Source organism: Myxocyprinus asiaticus, chromosome 33 (genome assembly GCF_019703515.2).
Source record: "Myxocyprinus asiaticus isolate MX2 ecotype Aquarium Trade chromosome 33, UBuf_Myxa_2, whole genome shotgun sequence".
In the NCBI taxonomy this organism is placed as follows: Eukaryota; Metazoa; Chordata; class Actinopteri; order Cypriniformes; family Catostomidae; genus Myxocyprinus; species Myxocyprinus asiaticus.
This window is the reverse complement of record NC_059376.1, coordinates 16704256-16722353: the sequence shown is the minus strand read 5'-3', so window position 1 is coordinate 16722353 and position 18098 is coordinate 16704256. Positions and strand designations below refer to the sequence as shown.

The 18098-nt window shown below is 38.4% G+C and overlaps 2 protein-coding genes across 5 annotated transcripts; both read left to right on the top strand.

Annotated features, from left to right (window-relative positions):
- The first annotated feature begins 318 nt into the window (after window positions 1-318).
- Window positions 319-11287, top strand: hps4 (HPS4 biogenesis of lysosomal organelles complex 3 subunit 2). Of its 4 annotated transcripts, none has more exons than XM_051669120.1 (13): window positions 319-547; window positions 3460-3501; window positions 3810-3900; window positions 4096-4239; window positions 4365-4472; window positions 5253-5369; window positions 5547-5641; window positions 6262-6334; window positions 6801-6934; window positions 7363-8167; window positions 10066-10192; window positions 10345-10456; window positions 10658-11287. In XM_051669120.1, the coding sequence occupies exons 1-13, from the start codon at window positions 528-530 to the stop codon at window positions 10827-10829; spliced, it is 2040 nt and encodes a 679-aa protein (XP_051525080.1). In that variant the 5' UTR covers window positions 319-527; the 3' UTR covers window positions 10830-11287. The 4 variants fall into 4 exon arrangements, 2 of the variants coding, with proteins under 2 accessions (XP_051525080.1, XP_051525081.1); XM_051669121.1 differs by having other exon boundaries at window positions 3414-3501; XR_007894419.1 differs by lacking the exon at window positions 10066-10192 and having other exon boundaries at window positions 10658-10804.
- A 2091-nt stretch (window positions 11288-13378) lies between these two features.
- On the top strand, window positions 13379-15994 carry LOC127424169 (uncharacterized). The gene is made up of 3 exons (XM_051669127.1): window positions 13379-13980; window positions 14939-15083; window positions 15206-15994. Exons 1-3 carry the CDS (start codon window positions 13572-13574, stop codon window positions 15570-15572), a joined length of 921 nt encoding a protein of 306 aa, XP_051525087.1. The 5' UTR covers window positions 13379-13571; the 3' UTR covers window positions 15573-15994.
- Window positions 15995-18098: the final 2104 nt, after the last annotated feature.

Below are 18098 nucleotides of genomic sequence, written 5' to 3'. Positions count from 1 at the left end.
TCTTTCCCTCATAGCCTCATTATCATTTCTATTAAAATGGTGCCACTGTGGAATTGCTGATGAAATTCACAAATCCAGAGTGCTCGGTTATTTTTCTTACCTTTTATCATTTTTGAGGAAGTGCTGCTGCAGTGTAATCATCTGAGTTTGCAGAAGGGTTAAATGAACTTTAAAACCAGCTTGCATCCACTGTGGAGACTGTTTTTCATTCAATACAATGAAAATCTACACTACAATCTTAATTTCTCGAACGCCACAAAAACTCAAAGCTAAAAATGAGAAATGAAACTGAAGTTTGTCCTTACGGGCTTACCTTAGTGTCAAGACGCACTCACATGACTTTTCTCTTGTGACTCACATTCCTTCTCAAACGACATTTAATAGGTGCATGTACTATGTGATCATGTTTATTTCAGTTGATAATGAACATTTTACTGATGTTTGGCTAATCGTGAGATTGGGTAGCGTAAAATAATAGAGGCAGGCGATTCACGTAGAACGTAGTTCAGGAACTCGATTGAAGTTGAATGACACAAGTGAAGTTACGGTGAGTTAAACAATATTACAATATGGTTGTATTCGTTAACATTAGTACATTACATTAATTAATACGAACTTGTTGGACTTTAATAGCACTAATTACACTTGGTTAATTTTAATTTCACGTTTCAAATTAAAAGTTGTATATGTTGTAAGTATTATGAAATAACAATGAACAAATGTATCACTGAGAACAGATTAACCACGATAATTAAATGCTGTAAAAATATCAAATCAGTAACCTTATAAAAGCCGTTTAAATCTACATGGAGGGGGTCCCCTTATGTCAGAATCACTTAACCTGCCGAAGACTGCTCACTTAAAGGGATAGTTCACCCAAAAATGAAAATTCTCTACATTTACTCACCCTCATTCCATCGCAGATGTGTTTGACTTTCTTTCTTCTGCAGAACACAAATTAAGATTTTTAGAAGAATATCTCAGCTCTGTAGGTCCATTCAATGCAAGTGAATGGGTGCCAAAATCACGTAAATCATCATAAAAGTAATCCATAAGACTTCAGTGGTTAAATCAATGTCTTCTGAAGTGATGTGATAGGTGTGGGTGAGAAACAGATCAATATATATATATATTTTTTTTACTATAAATTCTCCTCGCTCAGTCAATCGCCACTGTAACTTTCACTTTCACATTCTTCTTGTGTTTTTGGTGATTGACATTCTTCATGCATATCACCCCCTACTGGGCAGGGAGAAGAAATGAATTGGGACATAAATATTGATCCGTTTCTCACCCACACCTATCATATCACTTCTGAAGATATGGATTAAAACACTGGAGACGTATGGATTACTTTTATGCTGCCTTGATGTGCTTTTTGAAGTGACAACATTTTGGCACCCATTCACTTTCAATGGACTTACAGAGCTGAAATATTCTTCTAAAAAATCATAATTTGTGTTCTGCAGAAAAAAGTCAGTCATACACATCAGGGATGGCATGAGGGTGAGTAAATGATGAGATAATTTTTATTTTTGGGTGAACTATTCCTTTAATCTCAGTAACCACCGTGTTGTTTGACACTTTCACACATGGATTAAATGACTTATTGGGAATAGTGAATTTCTACAGTGGTATTGGTAACGTAAAGGGGTCATGCCATGAGGAATAAAAGAGTCCTTGACTATATACAGGTGCATCTCAATAAATTAGAATGTCGTGGAAAAGTTCATTTATTTCAGTAATTCAACTCAAATTGTGAAACTCGTGTATTAAATAAATTCAGTGCACATAGACTGAAGTAGTTTAAGTCTTTGGTTCTTTTAATTGTGATGATTTTGGCTCACATTTAACAAAAACCCACCAATTCACTATCTCAAAAAATTATAATACATCATAAGACCAATAAAAAAAACTTTTTAGTGAATTGTTGGCCTTCTGGAAAGTATGTTCATTTACTGTATATGTACTCAATACTTGGTAGGGGCTCCTTTTGCTTTAATTACTGCCTCAATTCGGCGTGGCATGGAGGTGATCAGTTTGTGGCACTGCCGAGGTGGTATGGAAGCCCAGGTTTCTTTGACAGTGGCCTTCAGCTCATCTGCATTTTTTGGTCTCTTGTTTCTCATTTTCCTCTTGACAATACCCCATAGATTCTCTATGGGGTTCAGGTCTGGTGAGTTTGCTGGCCAGTCAAGCACACCAACACCATGGTCATTTAACCAACTTTTGGTGCTTTTGGCAGTGTGGGCAGGTGCCAAATCCTGCTGGAAAATGAAATCAGCATCTTTTAAAAAGCTGGTCAGCAGAAGGAAGCATGAAGTGCTCCAAAATTTCTTGGTAAACGGGTGCAGTGACTTTGGTTTTCAAAAAACACAATGGACCAACACCAGCAGATGACATTGCACCCCAAATCATCACAGACTGTGGAAACTTAACACTGGACTTCAAGCAACTTGGGCTATGAGCTTCTCCACCCTTCCTCCAGACTCTAGGACCTTGGTTTCCAAATGAAATACAAAACTTGCTCTCATCTGAAAAGAGGACTTTGGACCACTGGGCAACACTCCAGTTCTTCTTCTCCTTAGCCCAGGTAAGACGCCTCTGACGTTGTCTGTGGTTCAGGAGTGGCTTAACAAGAGGAATACGACAACTGTAGCCAAATTCCTTGACATGTCTGTGTGTGGTGGCTCTTGATGCCTTGACCCCAGCCTCAGTCCATTCCTTGTGAAGTTCACCCAAATTCTTGAATCGATTTTGCTTGACAATCCTCATAAGGCTGCGGTTCTCTCGGTTGGTTGTGCATCTTTTTCTTCCACACTTTTTCCTTCCACTCAACTTTCTGTTAACATGCTTGGATACAGCACTCTGTAAACAGCCAGCTTCTTTGGCAATGAATGTTTGTGGCTTACCCTCCTTGTGAAGGGTGTCAATGATTGTCTTCTGGACAACTGTCAGATCAGCAGTCTTCCCCATGATTGTGTAGCCTAGTGAACCAAACTGAGAGACCATTTTGAAGGCTCAGGAAACCTTTGCAGGTGTTTTGAGTTGATTAGCTGATTGGCATGTCACCATATTCTAATTTTTTGAGATAGTGAATTGGTGGGTTTTTGTTAAATGTGAGCCAAAATCATCACAATTAAAAGAACCAAAGACTTAAACTACTTCAGTCTGTGTGCATTGAATTTATTTAATACACAAGTTTCACAATTTGAGTTGAATTACTGAAATAAATGAGCTTTTCCACGACATTCTAATTTATTGAGATGCACCTGTATATATATATAAAGAAAAAAGTCATGTCATGACCCCTTTAAAACTACTGCATTTAAATTATGCAGCAGTGGCTAATACCAAGTTACCACAACTTTTGAAGTAATAAAAACTAATATCTATGGTATTTTTGTAAATAGATGGAGAGAGGTTAAATTTTTAAACCCAGTTGCTACTTTTCGACAGATCACCAATGGCTGAGACAGCTGCATTGACGGATTCAAGAAGGTGAGAACAATATTATTTATAAGTGTACGCGTCAATTATATGTAAAAGCAATGTCTTTATTTTGTGCTCTGTATACAACATGCAGCTTCATTAAGCTTTGAGAGTGAGTGAATGGATGTGCATGTGAGGTAACAGTGAAGTAATGAAATGTTAATTTTCCAGTGTATATATGAATAGAGATGAGTTTTTCCTTAAAATGAATGAAAACATTATCTCAAGTTTTTATCAGTTATTCTGTAGGTGCTGGAAGGAAACTGGGTTGGTTTAGAGCCTAACTTTACCACGTGTCTCTTTGGTCATTTTTCCAGATGCCTTTCCTTCTTCCTCTATGATAGTTCAAAGGTGCAAGAGGAGAGGGACCTGACCAGAAATGGGATATGCTACTTTTATCCTGAGGATGTAAGAGATCAAGGACCCTTGAGAAATCCTTTACCTCTAACTCATTACAATTAGACAAGTGTAGAAAAACAACAGCACACACAGCATCAGCATACGATGCTGTTTTAGAAAGAAACCTTCATAATAACTTCCAATGGCTATTTTCTATTTTAATTAGACTTTGAAGGCATGATAGTGTGTGTTCTGCTCTTACAGACGCCAATGGACCAACAGGAGCTCCTTTGCGGGCAGCTGGCCGGTGTGTGTCGGTGTGTGTCTGAAATGTCCTCATCACCCGTACGCCTGCTTCGTCTGCGCAAAAGCAAATATGCGGTTCGCATGAAGGATAAATTTATTTGGGTAATCACATTGGTCACTTTGAACCATAACATACATAACAACTCGGTTAAATTGCAGTCATGAATAGTGTGCTGTTTATTGTGGTTTTATAACTCTTCTGAATGAGATCTTCCTGTGGTTGCCAGGCTTTAAGCTGTGTGGTAGATATTCCAGATGTGAGTGTATGTGACTTCCTAGATCAGCTGATTGACCTCTTCTGTTTCTATAATGGACAAGTGCGGCAGAGCTACCAGGTGCAAAATCACAGTAACTACTACTATATTATTTAAAAATTATTTTTATTTTTATTTTTTTTTTCTCTTCCCGTTTCTCCCCAATTTGGAAAGGCCAATTCCCAATGCACTCTCTAAGTCCTCGTGCTGGCGTAATGACCTCAATCTGGGTGGCGGAGGACGAATCTCAGTTGCCTCCGTGTCTGAGACGTCAATCCGTGCATCTTATCATGTGGCTTGTTGAGCGCGTTACCACGCATCCACGCACAACTCACCACGCGCCCCACCGAGAGCAAGAGTTTACCCCATGTGACTCTACCCTCCCTAGCATCCGGGCCAATTTGGTTGCTTAGGAGACCTGGCTGGAGTCACTCAGCACGCCCTGGATTCAAACTCATGACTCCAGGGGGGATAGTCAGTGTCTTTACTCGCTGAGCTACCCAGGCCCCACTACTATATTATTACATTTTCTCAGAATTATGTTTTTATTGACATATTAGTATTTGTGTACAGTATGTGCAAAATTTTGCATCTTAATAACTTGGAAGTGTTCTTCAGGTAAAATGTCAATAATGCCATCTGGTCATAACATGCATCTTGATCTTCACAGTCACAACAATTGACAAACACAGAAACAGTGATACATTTTCATGTCTTTATTAAACACAAATGAAGATCAGGTTAAATTTTATGACCAATTTATGCAGAAATCCATGGTAAATGCAAGAGTTTACATACTGTTTCCAGCAAATGTGTGTTGTGTTTTGATCTATTTGATCACAGTAATTTTTCTCACCACAGTTGTACACTGAGGAGGAGTTGGCACTTCAATGGGCCAGATACCTCTCTTACCTGCAGGGCGGCTCCACTGAGCTGCACAACATCTTCAGCTGCCTGAGGACAATTGACTCCACACATGTACGTATGGGTGTACGAGTGGAAATAATATAGTGAGATTTATTATTTAGCAGTGTGTCACAAAACATTCAGAATGATTAATTCAGTTAGTACTTTGGTTAAAATTAATATCTCTCTCTTACTTTTCCCTTCCCTAACTGGGCGGACTTTTTTTTTTTTACACTCCCTCTTTATCAGATCGATCCACTGCTGTTGCTGAAGGCTGCCCTGATTCTACAAGCATGTCAGCGATGTCCTCTTGTGTTAGCAGGCTGCATTCTGTACAGGGGCAGGTGAGCTTTCTCAGTCCAAAGATCCAATCTGTAAGACAAATGTTTTCATTCTCATTTTTGTCCTTATAATGCTTCTCAGTGACAGGAGAAAATTCTGTTACTCTTTTTGAATATCTGTAATATGTGACAAGTACTATATATAAACCTTTTTACAGGTATGAATCTTTGATCAAAGTATATGTATACATGCTGTTAAATCGGTGGACATGTTGTAATTAAATGTTGGGCAAAATCTTCTGCCGTTTTCCAGTGGACTTTTTTAACAATAGGATAAAATGGGCAGATTCAATTCACACCAGACTTTATTAGCAAGAGAAACTAAAGTGCACATTGTCAATGCATTATTAGTCACTATACATACAGATATTAATCATATTGAATGCTGAAGTTTAATTAGATAACGTTTAAATTATTTTCTCAGAGTCTCTGAGTCGCGGAAATGAACGTGTTAAATATCCCAGCCCTACTCTGAATATTACACTTGGATGGGAGAAAGTACTTTTCCAAAAATTACACACAGCAGCATTTTATTAATGTCTGTACTGGATATTTAGCATTGCTTACACTGTTTTATTGACCAAATGCAGTTTACACTGACAGGTCTCTTGTTTGCTGTGCAGGGTGGTGAGCACTCAGATGCCTCCTGGTCTGACAGTGAAGGTGATGGTATACGAGACAGAAACATACAGCCAGGTAGAATCATACACATGGAGATTTTTAAAGTTGCACACAGTAATTTTTTATGTTCCTGTGGCTGATACGGTGGAGGTCTTTGATTCAATACTGACACCTACAGGTGTGGATGCAGTGTCATGTAAAACCAAACGTTTTTGGATACCCATATCCCTTGTAGAAATACCCTGTTTACAGACATATTTGTGGGTGCATGATTCATTTATTCCTCAGTCGAAAGTTTCCAATAACAGGGGATTAACAAGATAAATCATGTAGGCTTGTTGCCTGGTCGTATGAACAGGGTGCACTCATCTCCATTTTAAGCATATTTTTCATATCTTCATGAGTAGATTACAATTACTGCATGCACTTTTAATACTGAACTTATACTGTATATTCTTTCTGACATTAGGGTGAAAAATGACAGGTGCACAGTCTTGGGGTGGGTGTATCCTTGTTTATTTCTCCTTATCTCTGACTACAGGATTACAGGGTGATGGCCAATGGCCTGAGCTCATCTGTGGGCACACCACCATCCTTCACAGTAACCACACAGGTGTTCCTAAAACCCACTGAACTGCACATGTTGCGCTGCCCCCCAGTGGATAGAGCATGCAGGTACATCTCAGAGTATGCATAACTAGATTGTTACATTTTCTGAAGAGATGTCAGTGGTGCTTGCACATGCAAAACTCGCCACCATGATGCTCAGGTGTTGTGGGTTGTTTCCAGGGCATTGCTATGCAGTGCCTGTGGTGTTCTGAGTGCTTTTAGCATGTTGCTATGCGATTTTTAGGGTGTGCTGGGTGGTTGCTAATGCATTGTTAGGTGATTGCTAAAGTGTTCTGGGCTGTTGCTATGTGTTGCTTACTGGGAGAAGTCAAAAGAGCCCACCCCCAAGTCTCTGTGCTATTCTGGTCCCTAGATATAGTTCTGAGGTAATATATGATAATACTGTAGTTAGGGGTGAGCACCACTAATACTAAATACAATTTTGTCAGTGCAATAATCATCTTATTGTTGCATCATTATTTTTTCATTCTTAGGTCTCATTGCACTCAACCTCCATGTCGTCCCAGAGGCAAGTCCCGCCTCCTGTCACGCACTTTATCCGACACCCCAATCACAGAGACTGACTCTTCCAACTTAGACCCCACCCAGTGTCCTCCACCATCCTATCAGACGATGCCATCCTCTGCACGCTCCTCCCTCTCTGATGAACTTTGTTTCAGCTCCTCTCCCTCTATGGTTTACACCCCCCTTCACGCTAGTCTTATGAACAAATCAGAGTATTTCACACCTGAGTCACACAACCACAGCATGTCTAATGGAACAAACTTGGGTAAGGTAAAAGAACAGAGTTTGACAGGAAGTCTGATAGGCCTGAACAGTAAGGAGGAAGCATGCCAGGATGTAGATGAAAAGTTGGAGTCAGGGAGTATCAACTCTGAGTCAAAATCTAAAAGTGAGGGTTTAAGTTCAGACCAGGAAAGTGGAGCACTAACCAATGGGTATCAATCAGATGACTCTTACCATGACAACCAGATTGACAGGACTGAAGGAAAGAGGCTGGACACTAACAATCATGTGACCAATAAAAATGACACATTCCAAGGAGAGACAGAGGAAGAGGCAAGACGAATGAGCGAGCAAGTAGTAGGAGAAGAACAAAGGCTGAAGCAGAATGCAAAGAGCAAAAATGACCCCCCAAATGGCTCCCCACCACATGAGACCCTAGCAGACGCCTCTCTAGTGCCGACAATACTGTACCAGCACAGAGTCAGAGGCCTGGTACTAGCCCTGCTGGTAGAGCCAGAATTCAACACCGACCCAACCGCCAGAGAGGAAGTGGTGAGAAGCAAGTGTGTGTGTCTTGCGCATTTTAAATTTTGTGCTGTCTTTATGCCAAACCTCCAAATGTCTGGACATACAGTGGCCCTAAAATTTATTTGGATACTTAAAGGGATAGTTCACCCAAAAATAAAAATTCTCTCATTACTTACATGCCCTCATGATATCCCAGGTGTGTATGACTTTCTTTCTTCACCAGAACACATTTGAAGAAAAATAGAAAAATATCTTGGCTCAGTAGGTCCTTAAAATGCAAGTGAATGGAGATTTCTCTTTTGAAGCTGCAAAAATCACAGACAGTCAGCAGAAACATCATCCATACAACACCAGCAGTTAAATTAATGTTTTCTTAAGCGATATGATCGCTTTTGGTGCGAAAAAGATAAATATTTAAGCTCTTTTTTTAACTCAAACCATGCTTCCGGTCAGGAGTGGTACGCGCGTTTGACGTAATCGCATTGGCATTTGAAACACACGAGAACTGATGCACGAGTCACAGCTGGAAGAGCAGTGCTGTTTACAAGTGAGAAGGAGGAATGCTGTACAGTTTCTTGGTTGGTTTTGGTTGAGATCTGTATTGATCTGTTTCTTTAGTCAAAATGTTGCGTTTGTGTGCTCATCCTGGATGTCTCAACCGAGCGGAGAACTTGAGAATCACTTGGAATCTACCCTCTTGTGAAGCTTACCAGAAGCGATGATTTAGAGTTAAAAAGTAATTAAATATTGATAATTTTCACACCAAAATGATCGTATCACTTTAGAAGACATTAACCGCTGGAGTCATATCAATGACATTTATGCTGACTATCTGTGATTTATGAGCTTCAAAACCTGGATCACCATTCACTTGCATTTTAAGGACCTACTGAGCTAAGATATTTTTCAAATTTTCTTCAAATGTGTTCTGGTGAAGAAAGAAAGTCGTTCACACCTGGGATATCACGAGGGTGAGTAAATAATGAAAGCATTTTCATTTTTGGGTGAACTATCCCTTTAAAGTGATAGATTACCCAAAAATGATAATTCTGTAATTATTTACTCACCCTCATGCCATCTCAAACTTGAAGACGGAACACAAATGAAGACATTTTGAAGGATGTGTTTTTGTCCATACTATGAAGTCAGTGGGGTCCAAAACGTTGAAGCTACAAAAAGCACATAAAGACATGGAATAACCACGCGAATCGTATGGATTACTTTTATGTTGTCTTTATGTCCTTTTTCAAGCTTAAATATTTTGTACCCCATTGACTTGCATTGTATAGACAAAAGCACCTAATACATCCCTCAAAATATATTTATTTGTGTTCTGCAGAAGAAAGTAAGTTTATGGCTTGAGATGGCTTGAGGGTGAGTAAATGCCATACCCCTTGTAGAAACAGTTCATTTTTGGGTGAACTGTTCCTTTAAATCACACATTAAAATGTATAAATGCCATTGCATTAGATACAGAATATGAAACTAAGTGGCATCTGCAAACAAATAATGCTAGAATTATTTTTTTTTATTGATTTATTTTTTTTTGCAATTGCTTTAAACCAACTGATCGCAAGCCAAGGTCATATTTACTAGATCAATAATTCCCAGTCATGGTGTCCAAATACTTTTTTGTCTTACTTTTGAACAGTTGTTGAATATATTTATATATATATATATATATATATATATATAAAATACTGTGTCTGACAAACTTAAATATAGTGATTTTGTCATGTTTCTTTAAAAACGTGCAGTATTTAGTTATGCAAACCAATTAAGCATACTAATTCATTATAAGTGTGTGCCAATACTTTTGGGGCCACTGTGTATGTACAATATATGTACTGTATAGGAGCAAGCCAGTGTTTGAGACAGAATAATGAAAGAGCAATAAAATGCTGTCTCTGCTGTTACTGCAGTATCACAGCAGCTTGGCATCTCTGAATGGGCTTGAGGCTCACTTGAGGAATACCTCGCCTGGGACCCCCAGCCCATCAGGGCCGTACACTTTTGCCCACTATGACTGCATTCAGAACACTCTCACTAGTGAGTGAACTACACACATATAACACCAACACAAACCTTATTCAGTGCATGTAAAACTGAGGATCTTTGTCAACTACGGCTAGATTGTGACACAAATGCTATGTGTATTTTATGTGTGTAAAGTAGTTTGTGAATTTTTTTTTTTGTCATAGCTAATGTATGTGGCCGCTCGGCTGGGCCCCAGGATCGCTCCTTTGTGAGGGCCACTGCGCTGCTCCATTCCCATTTCTCACACACGGACACTCTACATGAAGCTATTGTCAGGTTAGAGTATACGCTTGAATGCCTGTTTAGTCATAATCAAATATTTAATGTGTATATTGTATGGTTAGGTTTATATTCCACATTGGATTCTGCTTGTGAAAGGATTTGTGATGATCAGAGAGTTTGGTATTAATTAATTTTAAGCACTTTTCACTTGCATAAGTACTGTCATAATTATTGTGTTTGTATACTGAATTATAGGAATGCTGGCTCAGCAGTATACGGAACCCGTAGTACGGCCCAGGAGACGTATTTTCTCCAGCAGGGAACACCTGTCAGAAACTCTGGGAGTCCTGATGCTCAGGATAGTGCCTTCTCATTGCCCAGAAAAGCCCGTCAGCGACTCCTTAAACATGGAGTTAACCTGCTTTAACTGGGCTCCAGTTTAAAACTCAGTCCATTTAATCTCCTTTTAAGTCCCTTTTATTATTTCATAGACATACTCTGTTTTAATCTTGCTCATACCACTTATAGAGTAATACTGTTTCTTTGTGGAACTATGTTTCAGATGTTCACAGTTCATTAATTTCATCATAAACAGTAAAGTGTCAAATGTACTGTCACCAGAAATAGTCCACTTTTAGCACTAAAATACAGAAATGTGTCTGTAATTTGATGCTGCGGTTCTGCTGTAAGCACTTGCTATTTAATCAGTGATTATTCTAAGACACAGAGAAAAGGAGCCTGGTTTTACAAGTGATGCAAACCATTCAGTATTAAAGATAGATGTGTATAAATAGTAATTATTGAACCTTTTTTTTTTTTTTTTTTTAATGGAGCAGAATTGTTATTGAATATGAATAAACATCCTTTGGTAAACCAGTTTGAGTCTCTGTAGAGATGGTTGAGATGTACTGAATAATGGTCGACCGATGGAGGATTTTACTGATAGCGATAACTTAGGTGATGGAAAAGGCTGATATCCTATTATTCGGCTGGTAGTTTTTAAAATCGATTTATAGAATGTTAAAAAAAATAAAGCTTAGTCTTTCCTTACCAAGACGGGCACAGACAGAGGCTACAAGAGTCCAAAATGATTAAAATCACAGATGCAGTTTATTGTGCTACCACAATTCCAATTATAACCAGAATAAATTAAGATTTTTAACTTTTAACTATAAACAAAAATATGCTTGCTTATTTTGGGACTCTTATTTTGAAAGGAAATAGACTTGGCTCCACAATGCTCTGTGTTTAAAAGTGATAGTTCACCCAAAAAAGAAAATTCTCTCATCATTTACTCACCCTTATGCCATCCCAGATGTGTGCGACATTTTTTCTACTGCTGAACACAAATGAAGTTTTTTAAAAGAATATCTCAACTCTGTAGGTCCATACAATGCAAGTCAACATGGTTCAAAACTTTTGGAGCTCAAAAAGCACATGAAGGCAGCATAAAAGTAATCCGTATGACTCCAGTGGTTTAATCCATGTCTTCAGAAGCAATATGGTAGGTGTGGGTGAGAAACGGATAAATATTTAAGTCCTTTTTTCCTATAAATCTCTGCTCCAAAACAGCCCTCCTAAGCGCTCCTCAGTCCCAAGAGTTCTCCTTTTGTTTTTGGTGATTCGCATTTTTTGTGTATATCGCCACCTACTGAGCAGGGAGGAGAATTTATAGTAAAAAAGTACTTACATATCTGTTTCTCACCCAAACCTATAATATCACTTCTAAAGATATAGTTTTCACCGAATTATGTTTTTATTTATTTATTTATTATTATTATTCACAAGATATTAAGTTGGAGACACAGTGTAGTGCTGACGGGGCACTTATATCGCATTTTGTAGTCCATATAGTCGCATTTTTGTTTGCATGCCCTATCTTTTTTATCTAATCCAATGACATGCATACATTTCAAATGTGTGGCTTAAGTGTCCAAACATTTTTTGAAGCTACTACTTACTGTACACTTCCAATCCTTTTATCTGGATGGACTTTATATCATGTGAACATACAGTATATACTGTACAAAGACTAGAGGCAGACTGATATATCGGTTTTAGTGATTAATCGGTGTAGATAGTTACTGTACTTTTTGGAACTACTGGTTTTTGGCAAAAACCAACGCCAACTGGGTTTTTTTATGCCTCCATGTTCCACCTCTGAAGAATTCTACAGTCTTTCATCAGTGACAATATTTATCCATTTTTTTAATCCTCCCTTCAATGCATATATTTTGTTATTTTGATTAGATAAATGAAGTGTTCTAAATTGAAATAGAAGCTAAAAAGCATGTTTTTTAAAGGAAGAACAAACTCTTCTAGCAAACCATCTTACAAGAAGTTTGTTCTCTTGATAAATGATAAAATGCTAGATATACTTTTCAAAAGTAAGACAAAAATAATTTGGACAGTTTCTGGTTGTCAAACTTAGTGAAACGTGTTCTCAGATAATGTGATATGTTGTTACCCTGCCAGGATACCTGTGTGAACTTGAGGGGAACTGACTTGAATCCACTGAAAATGATCTTGGGACCAGTTGGTTCAAAGTAATTGCAAGAAGTTAGTTCTGAGAAAAGGTCTTGCATCATTTGTTTCCTAGTGTCATTTTGGTTTGATGTTTTGTTAGATAATGCAATGACATTCATACATTTTAAGAGTGGTTTTAGAGTCATATACTTGTGGAGGCCACTGACTGTTCCCAAATAAAGCCTTTCAAAGTCTGCATTCAGTCCAAGGGAGCAAATGAGGAGTGGTATTGCCTCTCTTTTGGCTGTGGAGCTATTGTAAGTGTGGGGCAATTTGGGGCAGTGAAGGAAAGTTTTTATGCTTCCCTTAGTCAGAGTTGTTTCTCTTGCAAATGAGCAGCTCATTGCTGAAAGTGCAGATGTTCTGTAATGAGGGTCATTAGGAGGGAGAATAAGAATGGACTGGACTGGCAGGGCTCTAGGCGCCTCATTATGCAGACACATTTTTAAAAGGTCGATGGGGGTGCGAATGGCTACTTAAGGGTGCCAGACAAAACCAGGGGGAGGAGAGTCAGAAGCCAGAATTCAAATTCTGAGCTTATTGTCAGAGCAGGAGGATTTAACCTCTCAATCGTATCGTGGAGAGCCCCATATAAGCATCTCAGTGGCGTAACACCACTGGCGGATTTATTTGGATACTAGAGATGGCCACCGTAACGCACACATTGATTCCTCTGCTGTTTCTCGCTTTCATGGCTTTTCCCATTGGAGTACAGTGCCGATCTTTGCGTGCACACATTCGTAAGATGACATCGTTTCAAGGAGAGCGAAAAATCCGTATTGGACACGTCCAGAAAAGGATCCGTCGCGAACCGGGCTCCGAGCGTGACCAGTGCGCCCTCCTGAACGCACCGTGGACGGAGAACAGCACTCGATTGGGTGACTGGGGGCAAATGTATCGCCTTAAGATATTAACGACGATGAGTGATGGTCCACGTCGTGCTGTTTTCCCAGAGCAACCCCTCTTCCGATTCGTTAGACGGGTGTATCGCTGTTGTCAGTTGGGGTACCACTGTGGAAGTGTCAAAGGAATACAAGGGCGTAAACTTGGAGGTAAGTCGCTGTTTCGATATTGCTTCTTTGAGGGGCATCAGCGAAAGGAGCAGAACGCAGGTGTCTTGAGATGCTTTTTAAAGTTAAAGTTACCCAAAAATGAAAATTCTCTCATCATTTACTCAACCTCAGGTCATCTCAGATGTGTATGAATTTCTTTCTTCTGCAGAACACAAACAAAGATTTTTAGAAGAACGTCTCAGTTCTGTAGGTGTATTCAGTGCAAGTAAATGATGACCAGAATATTGAAGCTCCAAAAAGCATATAAAGGCAGCTTAAAAGTAAACCAAATGACTCCATTGGTTAAAACCATGTCTTCAGAAGCGATATGATAGGTGTGGGTGAGAAACATGATGAATCTCAACCTTTGACCAGCCCCACAATTAGGTGGTGATTTGCACTAAGAATAAAAATTGCCAAAAAACAAAAGAAGAAGAATGTGAAAGTGGAGATTTATAGTAATAAAAAAAGGACTTAAATGTTGAACTGTTTCTCACCCACAACTATCATACTGCTTCTGAAGACATGGATTTAACCACTGGAGTTATATGGATTACTTTTGTGCTGCTTTATGTGCTTTTTGGAGCTTCAAAATTTTGGCCACCATTCACTTGCATCGAATGGACCTACAGAGCTGAGATATTCCTCTAAAAATCTTTGTTTGTGTTCAGTAGATGTGTTCATCATTTTAGGGTGAACTATTCCCTTAACAGTTCTTTAAAACTTGAAACGGCATCTAAAAAATGCAGCACAGAGGTCTATCGCATTTACAGAAAAAAACAACTGAAAAGCAGCGCAAACGGATGCAATAACGTATTCGGTGTGAACAACCCCTTAGAATGTAATTGTGCCTCTAAAACTCAATATGTTTTACTTATTATATTTTTAATAAATACATGTACTAGCCTATGCAGTGATGCCATCTCTAACATCCTCTGTCTCTTTCTGGTTTTCCAAGACTTCAACATTGAGTTTCTTCTCGGTGAGTATGTGCTGTCAGCACCGTTGGTGAGAGCAGAAGTTCATTTTCACTTTTCAAACCCTCAACACTTCAACATCCAACCTGTGCTGCCTTCATTGGAGAAACGAGGCTTCCCTACCAGGTGAGACATAGGAATTTTATAGATGTAGTGAAAATAGGTTGCCTTTTTGTATTAGCAAAGTTCTACATGCACTTTACGAGTTTTAAAAGATTCAGTCATCCCCATTTTTTTTCTTTCTGCAGATACAGTGTCTGGATGAGGGATGGGGTAGTGGAGCTAAGAGTGGATCTACTTGGCCTCTTCCAGGCACTGCAGCTGGCCATCGGTGGAGCCAGTAGAGCCCCCAGTCTGATGGAAATGCATCGGGTGAGGGGCCTGACCAGACCAAGGGCCCTTGGCCAAAGGGAAAGTCCTCCAGGCCTTCGAGACACAGCACACGTAGTGTGGGGGGAGGTGAATGAGGACAGGGAGGGTGCAGCCCTACTACAGCCTGCTTTAGAGCTGGGACTAGCATTACAGTGCAGCTTAGTGGACAACATCGCACAACCCTGTCAAACCTATGATGTACAACTTGTACATGCACCCTTTATTTCTCTGGCATACAGATAGCAACATAAAAAGCTATATAGAACAGTTTCTTAACTCATACGTTTCCGACCAAACACTGTGAATCCCTAGCTCTCCCCCTTCACAAGTGTGGCCATAACATCTCTGTCCATTCAGTCCACCAACACCTGGTGTGAATGTTCCCTGTATGGTTCGGTATTTCAAGAATTGCTAATGATTCCCATTGTTCTCTGACAATGGTTCACAGACTCAAGAAAGCCTACTGTAATTCAGAGTGGCCTATATTTTATGCAACACTATGCACTTCTGCATGTAAATTGAATTTATTAAGTTATGGGTGTTATTTGTGAGGGGAAAAAGTATCACTGTATAATGTAAATAGGGTATAATTACAGTTATATATAAATAACTTGTTGTTTTTTTGCTTTGTACCTGAGTGTTTGTCCCTCTCTAATGTTTCTTACTGCAGGCCATTTTGTTGCCTCAATTATTTAGAGGATTATTTAGGATTAGTTTTTAATCCTAGAAGTCAATTTTATTTGAATTTAAATATGAATGGGTTGAAAAAGTACAAACAGAATGTTGGGAATTTACAGGCTTTTAGTTTAGATTTGTCTGATTGCATATGTGATTTCATTTCTGATCACACAGTTATTTGCTTTGTCTTATCTATATTTTTACAGTTATAGCTGTGCAGCTACTCACAAATAGAAGCTTTTAACACATACCATTTACACAGAACAAACATCAGGCCAATGCATACAATTTACAAATTTCCTAAAAATTATTGATAGAATTACTGTGAGGATGTAATTAATAATAGGCTTATGAAGTATTTGTTTCCTTTCATTGTAATTGTAACTAACTCTTAGATATAGTTTATGATTGGTTTATGGCAGGGACCATGTTAACTTAAGTCCTTAATCTAATTTGTTTGCAGACATTTGAGTCTCCAGTTGGAGTGCAGATATGCAGATATTTTTGAGTGTGGATTATGCACTATTCTGCTATGGAGTTGTTTACAGCTGAGGTTTTCAAACTGGGATCTGGAGAACCCAATGGGCCAAAAGTGGTTGCTAGGGGGTCTGTGGAAAATTTCAGAAATAGTCTTAGTCTCTCCTAACAATTGTTGTTTCTAGCTTGCCCACTGGGTATTGTAAGGTAACATTTGCCTTTAAAGCTGCTTTTGGAACCACAATTTTGTGAAGAGCACTATACAAATGAATTTGAATTAAATTAAAGTGTTTCTCTTCAGGTCTATACATCTTACATTTCTCTTGTAGTGGGCAGAAAATAGAAACACATTCTACTTACTACAAAGTTAATATTTATCCAGATAACATTTTAATCATTTCTTTTGAGTTTATTACAATATAAATACCTATGTTGTTTTTATTATATCATACGCTTATGTAATACTGCATACTGTTAGTGCAGTAAAATTGGTTTAAAGGAATAGTTAATCCAAAAATGAAAATTGTATCATAATTTATTCACCCTCATGACATCCCAGATGTGTATGACTTTCTTTCTTCTGAAGAACACAAAGATTTTTAGAAATATATCTCAGCTATGGCCAGAACTTTGAAGCTCCAAAAAGCACATAAAGTCAGCATAAAAGTAATCCATATGACTTCAGTAGTTAAATCTATATCTTCTGAAGTGATATGATAGGTGTGGGTAATAAATAAATCTCCACTTTCACTTTCTTCTTTTGTTTTTGGCGATTTGCATTCTTTGTGCATATTGCCACCTACTGGGCAGGGAGGAGAATTTATAATGAGATGGTTCAACCAAAAATGAAAATTCTCATATCATTTACTGACCCTCAAACCATCCCAGATAACTTTTATTCTTCAGCAGAACACAAATGAAGATTGTTATAAGAATATCTCAGCTCTATAGGTCCTCACAATGCAAGCGAATAGTGGCCAGAACTCTAAAAGTCCAAATAAACACATAAAGGCATCATAAAAATAATCCATACGACTAGTAGTTTAATCAATGTCTTCTGAAGCAATCCAGTCAGTTTTGGGTGAGAACCTCTGTAAACCCCTGGTTTAGAGAACATCCAGGACCATTATTTTAAGCACAGATTCTATTAGAGCAATAATCACATTTTACTACCACAGTCCAGGACACAGTGACAATAATAATGCATAGTTATCACTTAACTATTGTAAAATGATCATGAGGTCATATTTTATAAAACTATACATTTCACTTTAAAAACTGCAAAACGATAGATTTACGCTTTGTTATACTTCATTATTTTTGCAGTACATTTGAACAATAGCCTGAATGATGATATAGGGCAGAAGTGGGAAATCTTTATCAAGTTTAGTAGACCCGAAGCTCTCTGATGTCACCTGAATGGACTCCCATTTCAAAGTTCATCGTCTAAATATACTGCAAAAATTATTTTCTTACTATGAGTATTTTTCTACTTTTGCAGTAAAACATATCTAAATATTATCAAACTTCTAATTTACATAAGAAGCAAAATAACCAAATATATTTGGTTCAAAGGGAAAATATTATTTTTCATACCTTATTGACAAATAGTTT

Bases quoted from the DNA above. Each gene is read 5' to 3' on its own strand.
- hps4 (XM_051669120.1), top strand. From the start codon at position 528: ATGACACAAGTGAAGTTACG. The intron at 4,473-5,252 runs GTGCAAAATCAC...TTCTCACCACAG, and splicing joins AAGTGCGGCAGAGCTACCAG to TTGTACACTGAGGAGGAGTT. The intron at 6,335-6,800 runs GTAGAATCATAC...CTCTGACTACAG, and splicing joins AGACAGAAACATACAGCCAG to GATTACAGGGTGATGGCCAA.
- LOC127424169 (XM_051669127.1), top strand. From the start codon at position 13,572: ATGGCCACCGTAACGCACACATTGATTCCTCTGCTGTTTCTCGCTTTC. The intron at 13,981-14,938 runs GTAAGTCGCTGT...TGGTTTTCCAAG, and splicing joins ACAAGGGCGTAAACTTGGAG to ACTTCAACATTGAGTTTCTT. The intron at 15,084-15,205 runs GTGAGACATAGG...TTCTTTCTGCAG, and splicing joins AAACGAGGCTTCCCTACCAG to ATACAGTGTCTGGATGAGGG.